General features: G+C 40.1%; 1 protein-coding gene across 1 annotated transcript in view; it reads right to left on the bottom strand.

Moving 5' to 3' along the window:
• Positions 1-232: 232 nt before the first annotated feature.
• Positions 233-14872, bottom strand: part of LOC134534483 (uncharacterized) — a 32095-nt gene continuing 17455 nt past the window's right edge. Inside the window, exons 2-3 of the mRNA XM_063372961.1 lie at positions 2939-3050; positions 233-1546 (exon numbers count right to left, since the gene is read on the bottom strand). Of these exons, the coding sequence (XP_063229031.1) occupies positions 1098-1546; positions 2939-3050 (561 nt within the window). The 3' untranslated portion in view covers positions 233-1097. The remainder of the gene's footprint in view (positions 1547-2938; positions 3051-14872) is intronic.

Raw genomic sequence — 14872 nt, 5'->3', positions numbered from 1 at the left:
TTCACATGAACAGAAACATAACTCAAACATTTTTGTTCCTTTCAAATATTTATTATGAAATAAACAATAAAATTAAAAATTATTATTGGGCGTTTTTAAGTAAATTAAATGAGGGAGGCCAATGCAACACAAGTTCTTTACACGATATCAATTACACTTTTTAGTAGAAACAACCAAAACTGACGCCTGATAATATTCTTGCTTGAATATGCTGTTTAATAAGATTTCAACATTCCAAGACCATATTTTATTGATCCCAAGAAACCTTGTACACCCCATGAATATGTTTTAGGCTCTAACTTAGCCAGCAAAGCCTGAATTTTCTTTGTGACCTCCCAGTTGTGAAAAGAAAACATATCTGTGGACAATTGCTGCCATGACAACTTGGTTAAAAGACAATTACTACAGTCATGAAACTCACAATGTTGCAGATACACTAAAAATATGTTAAATTTAATTTAATAAATATTTACAATAGGTTTTTCTGTAAAATTGCATAAATTTGTCCAAAACTTTTATGGTGTATAGGAAGTGACCATTATTACAAACAAATTTTCAGTAACTCACAGCCTACGATAAATTTCGTATGTTTTAAGAAAAATATTTTTTTATTATTTTTATTGTCAAGATTTATTCACTAAATGTTTTTATTAATTTTTTTAGCAGAATATAGTTATACTGGTCGAGGCACCACCTCCACATGGTATACTATAGGTGGGTTGGCACACAACTCCGGCCACGTGCTAAGAGAAGAGGCCATGGCCACTGCCGTGTCCACAGAAGCCCAGTCCCTCGCCGTGGCCGCCCAGGTGCGAGCGGAACATGTTGTCATGTGACAGAAGTGCCACCACCACATGGTGCTGCTGGTTGGTACCCGCGGTGGCATCGCTGTCACATGGAGCGGCAACTCCGGTCGAGCGCTAGACGAAGAAGCCATGGCCACTGCCGTGTCCACCGAAGCCCAGTGGCGCGCCGTGGCCGCCCAGGTGCGAGCGGAACATGTTGTCATGTGACAGAAGTGCCACCACCACATGGTGCTGCAGGTTGGTACCCGCGTTGGCGTCGCTGGCACGTGGAGCGGCAACTCCGGTCGTGCGCTAGACGAAGAAGCCATGGCCACTGCCGTGTCCACCGAAGCCCAGTCCCTCGCCGTGGCCGCCCAGGTGCGAGTGGAACATGTTCTCATGTACCACGGGTGCCACCACCACGTGGTGCACCAGACCGGTGACCACGGTGACGTGGCTGGCGCGCGGGACCGAGCTCGGCCCGCCGTGGTCCACCGTCAGCGAGGTCTTGGTGACCTTGGTGAGCACGTGCAGCAGTGGCACCGGCACCACCAGAGGCGCGCTGGGTCCGTGTGCCACCACACGCTCGATGCCGTGAGAGATGACCGCCGAGTGCGTGGACACCACGCCAGCCGCCTCTGCCGCCTTGGGCCCGTGGTGCTCCACCGAGGAGAGGCCGTGGGGCAGCACCGCCGGCAGACCACCCACGGGGGCGGCGTCCAGGGGCGACCTCTTCCTCGTCCGGCCTCCCTCGGGCAACACTGCAGACCACACGGGGACAAATATCACATAACGGCAATGCACAGTGAGGCATGTGGCGTTAGGAAATACATAACTTAGTTTTCAGACTTCTTAGTGCTCATAAAATGCTTCGTGCTGAGAGTTACAACAATGTAACCTTACTCATAAGAGCTTACTATGACTGGCGTTAACTATACTCAGGGTTCCAAACAGCTTGGTCAATGATATAATAATCTATAAAAATTAATTGCTCCTGGGAATTTGGGTGCTTGAAGTTTCATGTCTCAGCACAAACACGTTCTGAGAACCATCTACTAGTTCTTCTTGTATTATACCTTATGAATATTTAATACTATAGGCCTACACAATAATATATCTATGTCAACTATACAAGACTGGAAGGTACATTGCAAAATAGAGTTATTTACAAAAAAATTTAAAAAATACTTATGTAGTGTTTCATCTTAATTATTGAAACAAGTTTGTGTGAACTCTACTATGTTACACAATCATGTATGTTAAATTGAAGATGATTTGAAAATAGTGTAAAATAAAATGGTAGAAAATATTTTAGCACATTGACTAATGGATACAATCAAACATCACTGAGAAGAAAGCTTTTACATTAATGATTAACAATCTGGAGTTAGCATGCCATCTGACTAAAGGTGTCTACAAGTAACCCACTTTCTGCACCAAGCTCTGGCACTACATTACAGTCAATCGACCAGATGTCCTTCATGTATTCAGCAGACGGCCTCGCTACGATTACGAAAAGCCAGACTGAAATGTTATAAGCCATCCTGTTGAATATTTTAGAGCCGAGATAGGAAAATGGCTAGTAGGTACAAGTGACAATATCGCAATGGAATGTACATGTATGAGGAAAGGGTAAAAGACGTAATTTAAGAAATAAGATTGCTTTCTATGGCCGATAACATATTAGCCAGGAGATGATGACCAACTAGGTCTTTGCAAATCTCTAACAAGAAAACTAAGGATTCCTGATTCAGTACGTTTCAAAGGGATCTGCAAAAAGTGGAAGTAACACTTGGACGTATACAAAAAAAAAGTCACTTTCTCCAGAAGAATCTTGGCGAACCCCAATTATTTCAAGAGAAATCGAAGATGAAAACAGGCCAGAATTTAACTGATGAAAGAAAGTAGGCTCCAAAAAGTGAATGTGGGAATACTTTTCAATAATTTAAGCTCATCTGAAGAATGTGAGGAAACGGTTGAAATAATTTGTTCCACAATTTTGGTAATCTGATTTAATGTTGTTCATTTTAACAACTATGGTGTTTTCATATGAGTTAACCTAAGCAGAGTGAGCTGATAGTACTCACTAAAACTTTGGGCTCTATAGTTATCCTGCATGCGCCAGGTGCTTCCCTTGAGTCACCGGAGCTCACCTCGACAGGACGAGCGCTCAGCAACATCTTGGTTGAATGCTTCACCATCAGAGCTCTCTGCCTCCTCTCCCGCCCAGGCAGCGACGCCTACCAGGAGCAGAACTGTGCAAGTCTGTGGACAATATACCATAGAGGTAGCATCAACTAGAGGCAGCCGACTGACACATACTGATGTTGGATAATGACCAGCGACCAATACTTCCTTTCTGCACTTTGGGTCAACATTGGCTTATGATTATCGTCAACAGAATCGTTTAACTTAACTGATTTAAGCAATGAGATGCTCCAACAGGGACACACTTTGTTAAAACTTGTAAATGTTAAGTAGTAGTGTGGCAGCAAACCACGCTCATTCAAATGCCCTGCCGAGTATGTTGGCTCAGTGGTTACAGCTTCTGGCTGGTGATAGAAGGTCCCGGGATTCGGGATTGGTTTCTGCAGTGCCCATTCACCTCTACACTGCAGAAGGCAACAGCAAACCGCTTAAAACTCATAATGTCATGGCCGTCTTGCCTTCCACGCCGGGACGTATTCTCGGCCCATTACGATCTGTAATGAGAACCTGCGACTTGAAACCAACCAATGAGAATATCAGACTCTCCAATGACAATGCGCCATGACACACGTTTCTAAGAGCTCTATTGGCAAATATATCGTTCAATGATGGGCCCAGAAAAGTTCTGCTGCGCAGCAGGTGCATGGTCTAGATGCATTATTAGTCTCCGAGCCGACACTGGAGGTGAAAAAGTGTGCATTTGGAACTAAACCCATACATCTCCACGAGTGGAGTAAGACCAAGTCTCTGGAGCGAAGCTCATGTGTCAGTGAGGCTGCTGGTTGTTCACATTTGTATCGCAGTTACACCATCGTATTTCAGTTTGGACGATACGAGGTACCGAGTGATGCTATGTTCATGTTTTCATGTTTTATTATGCAGAGCATTGATCACAAGCATTAGTCAAAACACGTTAGAACAGCTGATGCAAATGTAGAAAAACCACCGTATTGATAGAGGAAAATTGTTGAACACAATTTTGTGACATCGTGCTTCTTTTTTTTTTTTTTTTACATTTTGGCTTTTTTTTGAGCTGAATACCGTACGCCCATTGGGTTCAAAGTTCTTTCTAGAAGAATTAAAAAAGTAGAATGAGGTTATGATTGTTTAGTCTAATGCTCTTCTAGACAAAAATGTAAATCAATCTTTGTTTGCGGGTGTGTAGGAAAGCACTGTTACTCATAATTGTCTTTCAACTAAATTTCAAAAGCAATTCTACTGTTTTCTGTTCTTCACATCGTGCAAAAGTGCATCACATGTCCTTTTACCAGTGTAACAAATTAAATATTTAATACACGCTGCATTGCTGTCGACGCAATTGCCTTCCAAAATCCAAAAGTGCCTCAATTTGTTTTTGACGTGACATCTAATAAATCGATGAACGCCGGCTGCACGCACGAAAAAGTGTCCCGTTACGCACATTGTTCCGTTACGCTGTATCCCGTTACGCATATTGTTCCGTTATGCTGTGTCCCGTTACGCTCATTGTACGCTTGCGCCGCATCTCTCTTCCACTCGACTGTTTATAAAGTGAAGTGAAAAGTTAATGTGGTTTCAATTGCTTATTACAACAACAATTTCGGCAATAAAGTTAAAATTTAACTTGCATTTTAAAAATCTGATTACTAGTATAATTTCAAATATTTATTCGTTTATTATTAAAATAAAAATAATTCATTTTTATTCATAAAGTATGCAAACATTTCATGAATGTTTTGTTATGTCGTTGTTACGTCAAACTTTCGTCCGTAAACATACTTTACAGACAACCAATTTTTTCCCTCAAGGAAAGGGAGATGATATAAAAGTCGTGCGTGTAAGGAGGCCACCGAGTGCAGACGCGTGTAGCGAGGTTACTTGCCTGTCGTGTCGGAACACGCCCGGGCACTCAGCAACACGGGGCTCGCCGTGGTCGCGCTGATAAGGAATCACAGTAACGGCCAAATCACGTGATCCAGTTGCCGGTTGGCAGGTCCAGCGCCCGCCACGTCTCGGCGGACGAGAGAGGCGTGGCTTGTAATGTCCGCGCGCACTCCGCGACCTGACGGGTTGATGGTTGTTTAGTGCCTCGACATCGCCGAGTGCTTCCACGGCCAGCGTGTGCTGACTTTTCCCCGGTCAGGAGGCTGTTGATCCGCGAGGAACTGAGGCCAGCCGCAGGAGAGAGGCCAACAAAGAACGTCACATTTATACATTTTAATAGTATCAACTGTAAGCATTATAAAGTGTTGCTTCAAGATCACAATATTAAAGAATAACTCAGTCAGTTTTAGATAAGCGCATTCGCGAATTAATCTTTGTTGTTTTCTTTCTTCAATCAGTAGAGGGTGAACCTGTAAACTTTACTTGGCAACAGCATGGAGCCACTCGCCATTGGAATCTCTTTGTACGAGAGTGGTTGAACGTCGAAGTCCCTGACTGTAGGACTGGTCGTAATGGTTAACGACAGAGCTCTTTTCTGCTGGCCTCCACGTTCACCTGACATAACTCCATGAAATGTTTTTTTTTTTCCTTTGGGGCTTTTTAAAAGATTTTGTCTGGATTCCGCCGCACTAATAATTTGCCAGAGTTGAAAACACAGAAATGAAGAGGCTATTGCTTCCATTACTCCGGACGTGTTAACTAAAGTGTGGAAAGAATGGGACTTTAGGTTGGACGTGTGCCGTATAAATAAAGGTGCCATATTGAATATTTGTAAAAAAAAAGTTAGTTTACCTTCAATTCAACCGTTAAAATATACCATTGAAACCAAGACATTATTTTATGGACATTTTGTATAATACACACCTCAAAAAATTTTGCACCAGCTGGATTTCTGTGCATGAAGTGAACAACGATGCACAGTGCCCATGTTGTGACACCAAAACACCCAGTCTACTGTTCAAACCAAACCAAAACACGACCATTAAGGAGGGTTTTGAAGCACCATACAATCTTCAAATGTTTCTTGCAATAGGGAGAATTAATTTAAATCTTTATTTTATACTTACTTCATTGCTAAATTGCACTGTATGTCATGCAGAAAACCTGAGCAATGGACAAAGAAGTCGAATGCTCTCAGTTTCCTTTTTCAGTTGCAGTTTCAGTGCTCAGTTTTGTTGGAAGCGAGTTAGGAAAAGAGGCACCTACATCCACGCCGCTCATTAAAAGTGTTATTGAAATCATACTTCTTCTGCCGCGTTATTAAAAAAAAATGATGAGAGTGAATTATTACGATGCGCGCACCATGCAACGAAATTTTTACAGGATAAAAAAAAGCTACATACATATAAAAATTATATATGTGCTTTTAAATCTTATACTTTTAAAAATGATATTTCATTCTGGTCCATGTCATTAAAAACGTTTCTTTCTTAATGATGGAAATTATGTTTATAAATTTTTTAAGTGTATTTTCTAGTGTATGTGTATAAGTGAGGTTATGTTCCCGTATGTATAACTTATTGACATTATAAATTATAAATAATTTTGAAAAATCAATCAACAATCAGCATATTGATTTTCATTACTCTTTAAAATTTATATTGTTATTTTACATAATTAAATAATTAATTTTATACACAGGTTTATATTTATATTGAAATCTGAGTATTAAATATATTTTTTTAATTTGATTATATGTATTCTTTACCATCAGTATTTATAATATCAATCGCGTATTTTTTTGTTTTATTTAAATTAATTGTTTGCATATAATATTAAGGTTTTTTTTTATTACACTAACTATGTATAACTTATAACGCGCGTACTTAAGTACACGCACCGAGTTTTAAATTTATATTGTTTTATTTTATTTAGGTTAGGAAACAGGATAATACTGTCATGTTAACTTTTCACACATCAGGCATGTTTTGATAAGACATTTTATTAGTTTAAACGTTACATATTTTTAGTACGGCAGAAACATACATATTTTTCTTTCAAAGTGGGTAACACTTCTTACTATGAGAATTTATTGGACAAAGAAGCCTGGAAACAACAAAATACTGTTGCCCGTTAGTCTTTTTTTGTGTGTAATAAAACTGTTACGCCGGCGTGTGTGTAACGTGGGACATGTTTTGGAAATCGTTGTCCGTCTGTGGTACTGTCTGTCCAGCGTCAGATGAAACCTATACAATGGAGTTCGATGAAATTTTTCGTGATGATAACGTGTGCCGTGGTGATAACGTGTGTCGTGGTGATAACATTGTGTCGTGATGATAACGTGTGTCATGATGATAACATTGTGTCGTGATGATAACATTGTGCCGTGATGATAACGTGTGTCGTGATGATAACATTGTGTCGTGATGATAACATTGTGCCGTGATGATAACGTGTGTCGTGATGATAACATTGTGTCGAGATGATAACGTGTGTCGTGATGATAATATTGTGTCGTGATGATAATATTGTGTCGTGATGATAATATTGTGTCGTGATGATAACATGTGTCGTGATGATAATATTGTGTCGTGATGACAATATTGTGTCGTGATGATAATGTGCGCCGCGCCGTGATGATAATGTGTGTCGTGATGATAACATTATGTCGTGATGATAACGTGTGTCATGGTGATAACGTGTGTCGTGATGATATCGTCTGTCGTGATGATAGCGTGTGTCGTGGTGATAACATTGTGTCGTGATGTCACAACTGGGCGATACTCCGTCCCGATGTGGAACATCGTTCCTGCAGAAGGCGCGCCGCCCCTGAACCACGCGACGTGAAGGAAGTCTGCATCCGCCGCCCGAGCGAGAGTTGCCTGCGATGACCAGTCTGCCCCGGGGCAACTACTGGACCAGGGTGACCGAGGCAGTCCGGGTCGACCAATCATCGCCCCGCTCGCGCTATTAACCAAAAAAATATATAAACCACACCGCGGGCGCGTGTGTCTTCGAGCCCGCTCCGCATTCAGCTCGACAACTTTCACTTTCGGGCAACCTTGGCGTGTTGTTGCTGTTGTTCTCCCGAAGCCACACTTCTTCGGGCGCGTTTCTAAAACATGATGAGAGCGAAATTTTACGATGCGCGCCACCATGCAACGAAATTTTCACAGGACAAAAAACGGCTATATTCAATTAAAATAATACATGTGTTTTTAAATCTTACACTTGGTGATTGATATTGAGTACTGATCCATATCATTACAATCATTTTTTTGTTGTGAATATAAGCGATAGTAATTGTTTTCATAAACTTTTTAAATATATTTAAATAAGTAGGTTATGTTCTCGTATGCATAATTTATTTAAATTATAATTTAACATATTTATTTAATAAATAATAATTGAAGCATATTTATTGATTACATTATTAATTAAAAATTGTCTACATTATTTTAATTAATAATTAATTTTATACGCGTTTTGATATTAATATTGAATAATTATTTTTTTAATTTAATTTATATTTTACCAAACCTGTTTAAATATCAGACAGTTCCTGTCAGTTTTTATTTATATTCATTATTTACATCCAAAATTATGGTTGGTTTTTTTTATCGCGGAAAGTAAGTATAATTTCTGCACCACTATTCGCAAATCTAGCGATAAATCTTGAAGCGGGAACCCGTGCGCCGCACTATTAGTCCACCCGCCTCACAGCGGTGTCATGAGGGAGAGGGAGGTACAGGCGCTGGCCCTGTGTCTCTCCTCACTGACAGCTGACTTCCTCGAGAAGCTTGTGTCACGATGTGACAATTACCTCGATCATTTTGACAATTATATAGAAAAATAATTAAGACCCTACTAAACTTTTTGTGATAAAATTATTAGTAAATTTGTCTTTTTTATGTAGTCGTCCTGAGATTGAAAAAAAAACAGCCCTCATACATGCATACAAATTATGTTTTATTGGGACCATAAAATAAAGAAAATAATAATTTAAAAATGAATATGTGTAACAAAACTTAGATAATACAACAAATTATACAACTGTAAATTTCAAAAACGTAAACTGAGGTTATTTTGACGTAGAAGACTTCATGAATTCTAACAAAGTCATCTGACGGATCAAAGATTTTTGCTTCTCATGCAAAATTTCCTCACAGCGCGGTAACAATGGAGTGGACGGAGTGAAAAATCGAGATTCGCGAGACTTTAAAACAACAGACGAACTAATTTACGAAAAGATTTAAAAATCGCATAACTCAGGATTCGCGTAAGACGGGGTAACGTAAATCGAGGAATCACTGTACTGGTTTTGCTTTTGGTTCACTGTTCATTTGGGCGATTTTTGGGCCAACGAGAAACCCTCAACCAAAGAAGTATCGGAGGTACAGGCAAATCAGTTGAGACGATTCATAGCCAACAACCAATGAGCTAGCGTTATTTTCCCGAGAATACTGGGAACTGTGTAGTTTATCCTGAAGGTTGTCGAAACCACGAATTTTTCCGTTCCTACTCATTGGTTCTCTTGTGTTTTGTGTCACCTCAAATTTTCTCAGCATACATTTACTAAATATAATCTATTACTGATAAAAATTGCATAGTTATAATCTCTTGGATGACCTTTTACAACCTAAAATAACAATTAGTAATTTTTTTTTGAAAGTCGGTGACCCAACAAAAAATGCAAGAGAGCTGTAGGAATAAATTTACAGGAGTAGTCTACTGTTATTTTTGTTACTGTGGTAATCAAGCAAAATACATTATAACACAACTTATAAACGTGTAAAACACCTTATGAACCAATTTTTGTTCGTTCCAAAGGTACGTTTACCAAAAATATGTTTCAAAATTTATTAATAAATAAAGTAGTTCGCTAATTTAAACGGCCATCGTGACTAGTCTCTTGGGCCTTGGCCTCGTCTGGCTGTCGCTCATCGTCGACGTTTCGGTACACATTGCAATCGCCATCTTCAGCGTTCTAAGAGCTAATCAGCTTGAAGGACAACCGGAGGTGGCTTAAGTCCAAAACTTTCCAAATATTTATTTTTTCAGCATCAATTGAACTAAAGGTATGTAGGTACTCTGTTTCCAAGAAGAGGTACGAGTTGGAACAATGTAAATTTGTAACAGAACGACGATGTTGATTACGATGAAAGTTGTCGTTTTTTTAAACATAGATATGAAGATTAAGATAAGGAAGAAGTTGATAAGGACATTTTATGAATTACGAGAGATAACTGAACATATTAAATTTTAACAGAAGTATGAATAAAATATACCTAATATGATATTTTAACACGATTACAATAGGGTTTGTAAACCGGTGTGAGTTTATAGCTATGGTTATCTAATATTTGTTTATATAAGGAGATAACTAGATAGCGGAAAAAATCGCGGGTTCAATGACCTTCAGGATGAACTCCAATATCCTCTACACACACTCGGGCAAATGCCAACTGTTCATTGGCTGCTGACTTGTGAGTCGTCTCGATTGTGTGGGCCTGTGATTCGACGCTTCTATGAGTGATGGGTCTCTAATTGGCCCTCAGTCCTCCAGATTAACAGTGAACCAGTGGCAGAAGCAGCACTAAGGTATAATTATTTGGATTTCAGCATAAAACGAAATGAATCCGCGAATTTTTCAGGTCTCTAGAGATAACATGATACAATATTGAAACACCTCGTAGCGCCAATAGCCCTGGCAGATTATCAGTATTATCATCAAGAAGAATGAGACAGAATGGTACTGAGTGTTGCCGTACCAGGGGTAAGAGCTACAAGAGTTGAGCCGCGTATGTCGAAGAGGCAGCTGAAGACCTGGAGAACTGAAGGTCTGAAGGTCTGAAGACCTGGATGGACTGGAGGCCTGAAGGCGTGACCGCCAGCCGGTGACCTTGGACGCCTCGTCGCTCCAGAGCGGCGTCCCAGGAGAACCTGTATGGTCCCAGGGCGTGGCAGAGTCCCCAAGGCCACTCCCGCAGAGAGCAGGGGGAGGGGGGCCGCGCCCCCTGCCGTAACACCGGTCCGGCGAGCAGTCACGTGACCGCGTTGCCGAACACATCGGCGTATCGGTCCTTTATAACACACAGCCTCTTACCCGTGCCTTGCCTACTGCGTGTTATACCGAGTTCTTGATGAATCCAAGCTGATATAAAGTAAATTACCCAGTGCAAGCTCAATTACGGGATATCAGATCTTCAATAGGGATATACAGCAAAGACGAAATAAATCCCAATTAAAATATCGTATGAACGGCTAATTATTAACCTCAGGTCGTCCCACATGCACAAACTCGATACTCAAACACGTGAAAAAAGATAATTTAACATATTTACAGATAAAATACGCATATGTTGCTGAAAAAATAATTAAGTTAAACATGTCCTAATGTTTACGATACTATTCCAAATTATTTAATTATTAAGAATTGTCTAATCAGTAGTTTTGGTCATTTACATGTTCCCAAAATTTAGTAATATGTCTTTCTTTCCTGGGTGAAATTATATAGTAAACCTTGAATGAATTTTTAAATCTTTCCAGCGATTTTTGAGATGGACTCTTCCCTGCAAACCAACTGTCACGCTTTTATTTCAAGAGGACGTGAAACCTCGTAGGATCATAGCTCGCACGCTCGAGAAATTCTGCGTGCAGGCTCCGCTTCTCAGAGGCCCCGCACGTCGGTCCGAAACTGTCGGTCCGAAACTGTCAGTCCGAAACTGTCGGTCCGAAACTGTCAGTCCGAAACTGTCAGTCCAAAACCGTCAGTCCGAAACCGTCAGTCCGAAACTGTCAGTCTGAAACTGTCGGTCCGAAACTGTCAGTCCGAAACCGTCAGTCCGAAACTGTCGGTCCGAAACCATCGGTCGGTACTGCCGTGTGTGAGCGAAGACACGGGACTGGTCAGTCGGAGCTGATGGTCTTACTAACTGATAACTTTCCATCTGCCGCGTGTAGGAACACCGTCCCGCCACTCCAAACAACCAGTCCATTAGCTGAGTGTCGTGGCAGACATCTTTGTTCATACTCCTTGGTTACTTTGCTATTTCTTTTTCCTTTTTCTAACTAAAAGTGCAACTGCTATTGCAATATCCAATTTTTTTTCAAGAGCAACCGCAATAGTGGTCGAATGTGGTGGCCCTGAACTAGGGATGGCAACGTTTTATTACTATAACGGAAATATCGATATTTCAGGTTCAAAATATCGATATCTTGGTATCGATATTTTAGTGACTATAATTTATATATATATATATATATATATATATGTTGTTTCAATGATATCGAATTTTAATTCAATTATATTTTCCCAAAAAAAAAAAACACTATTTTACTAAAATTACATTTAAAAAATTTGGCAGAAAAATAGTAAAAGATAGATCATAGATAACTGAAAACGCCTCTAAGTTTGAAAAAAATTAGTAATATTTTTTTTGCTAGTTTCAGTTCATTATAATTAAATTATCTATAGCATGTTTTTCTCTTATCAATCCCAACAACAAATCAAATCAAATGCAACTAAGTAATTATTCATTTTTTTATTATTCATTATTCTCTTTTATACGTGTTTGTTTGCGTCTTTCTTGCTTAACATCTTTAGAAGTCTATAAAAATCCAATAAATTACCTTTAAAAAAGGGAAAAAATTTATTGAAACATGTAGAGAAGGTATTAATGGATAATAATAAAAAATTTTAAAAAATTTTATTCACTTTGGCTATAAAGACCTAATCTTGTATTTAGAAATTTCTTTATATTATAATATATGGATTAAGAACCCAGTATAACATGAACTAAAAATAATAAATTCATAATAGACAGGTACATCGAAAATATCGATATTTTAGGTTGATATTTTAACGGTATCGAAATTATTCAAGCGATATATCGGGGGAAAAAAAAACAATTTATCGATGTGTTTAAAAGTTTGGCCACCCTTGTTCTAGAGCCCGTTTTACAAGACGGGATGTTCCACACAGGCTCTCCGCCACTAGACTGGGTGTTTCCACGGGAGAAACTATTTACACGTGGAACGGTGACTCGCGTAGGCCTTGCTTGTGCGAGTGCTTTTGCTGTGTTTTTTTATTTTATAAACATAGATGTCTCTCATAATTTTCCCATTACGCTGTGACTGTTTCAATATACCACACGTTCACCTAATTTCAAATCAGTAATTATATCCCTCGAAAGTAAATTACCGTTTTAAACACATTAGGGCACACTGCCGCTTCAATATGATTGTATAGTATTTCCACCTCCTACGAGAACTCGCATGGAAACGGCCGTTGCTCTGGTAATTCCTCCGCGCGACCGGGAAGCCTAAGATGTGCATCAAGTTCTGTCCCTGCCCGAACACGCCCGAATATTCACCTTCGGCCAACCTCGGGTTCATTTTTATATATTTATATTTCTCTGTTTTTTTTAATGTAGTTATACTAACCTAACTAACCGTCCATAGTGTTTTAAAGTGTTTTAATGTAGCTAACCTAACCGATCACTTTTAATATTTGAATTCATTTTTCCTGCGCAAAAATAAAACAAATCCCGAGGTTGGCCGAAGGTGAATATTCGGGCGTGTTCGGGCAGGGACAGAACTCGATGTGCATGTTAGGCTTCCCTCCGAGGCTAGCCTCCCCGCCAGCCGCCGCGGGCGCCGCGCGAGGGGAACTCGCATCGTGTGATGCGGGCCCGTGACCGCCCGCCGCGCTTGCGCGAGTGTCAAGGTCACTCCCGCCTATAGCGTGTCCCACGCTCAGCTTCAGCGCGCAGTCTCCGCGTTCACGTCTCTCGACCAGTTGACGAGCGAGCTGGCTGGTTGCAGGGCGTCATCGGCCCAGGTCGACCACAACAAGCACTGTGATTTAACATGCGAGAAATGTTTATTAAAAAATTATATTTATTTTAATATTGCGCAAAAGAAATTATAAAAAAAAATATTTGAAAAAAAAATGATTTTAATGAATATTATCATGCGAAAATACATTTCGTGTTAATGGTCTCATTTAATAATATTTAATGAATAATGACGACATATTGGCGTTATCAGAATTGATTTTCAGCGATAAATTCAATATTTACTTACTTTGTGGAGGTATTTAATCAAATTCTTAACGTAAAAGAATGATTATAAACTAACAACTAAAAAAAACTTTTTTTTAACTTCTAGCACCATATTTTAGTGAAAAAAATGTTTTGAGTTTTGAGTTACAGTTCCGATGAAAGGCATAAGCTTGTGATGGGGTGTTGGAGGTGTTGATGGGCGTGGAAGCAGGAGCACCCTGAGGAAACCCACTGCCTGCTGAGACGACCGCCGCGTCTTCCACTGACGAGACACTCGAGGTCCACCCCGCGCGGGTCTCGAACACGCGAGGCCTGCTGGGAGGCGCCGAGGCCTGCTCGGGCCGTGGTCTCCCGTGTGGCGAGCTGCCTCCTGCCGCTTCCGCCACTTACTCCACTTACACCACTTACACCCGGCCCCAACAAATTGTTTCTGGGTTGACAGTAAAACCAGCTTCCCTTAATTTTTGAAGCACTTTCCTAATATGCTCAAGATGTTCGTCAAAGGAGTCTGAAAAAAATGCAAATATCATATAAGAAACTGATAACGAACTCATATTGGAACTCCTGTAAAATATGACCCAATATACGGGATAAACATTGGGCCCCAAAATTTACACCAAACGGAACTCTTTGCCATTCTAAATGCCCCCACGGGGTAACAAAACCGGTAAATTTCTGGCTATATTTGTCTAGAACATTTTTACTTATCATGAAAATTAGTTTTGTGCCAAATGCCAACAATACTACTTGTCGCTTCTTTGCCTTATCGAAGTATTCTCTTGCGAGGCACTTCCTTTTGTACCAGCTCAAAGTACGGCCCCGTCCATGCCAATCCAGGCAACTTCCACCTAATTATCCATTTACACCACTTACACCACTTACACCACTTCCGCCACTCACAGAAACTAACACTGCAGCAGGTTCAGTTGAGTTGAGGCCTAGTATCACTCA

The sequence above is a fragment of the Bacillus rossius genome, chromosome 7 (genome assembly GCF_032445375.1).
Source record: "Bacillus rossius redtenbacheri isolate Brsri chromosome 7, Brsri_v3, whole genome shotgun sequence".
NCBI classification, from domain to species: Eukaryota; Metazoa; Arthropoda; class Insecta; order Phasmatodea; family Bacillidae; genus Bacillus; species Bacillus rossius.
This window is presented reverse-complemented; position numbering and strand designations above follow the sequence as displayed.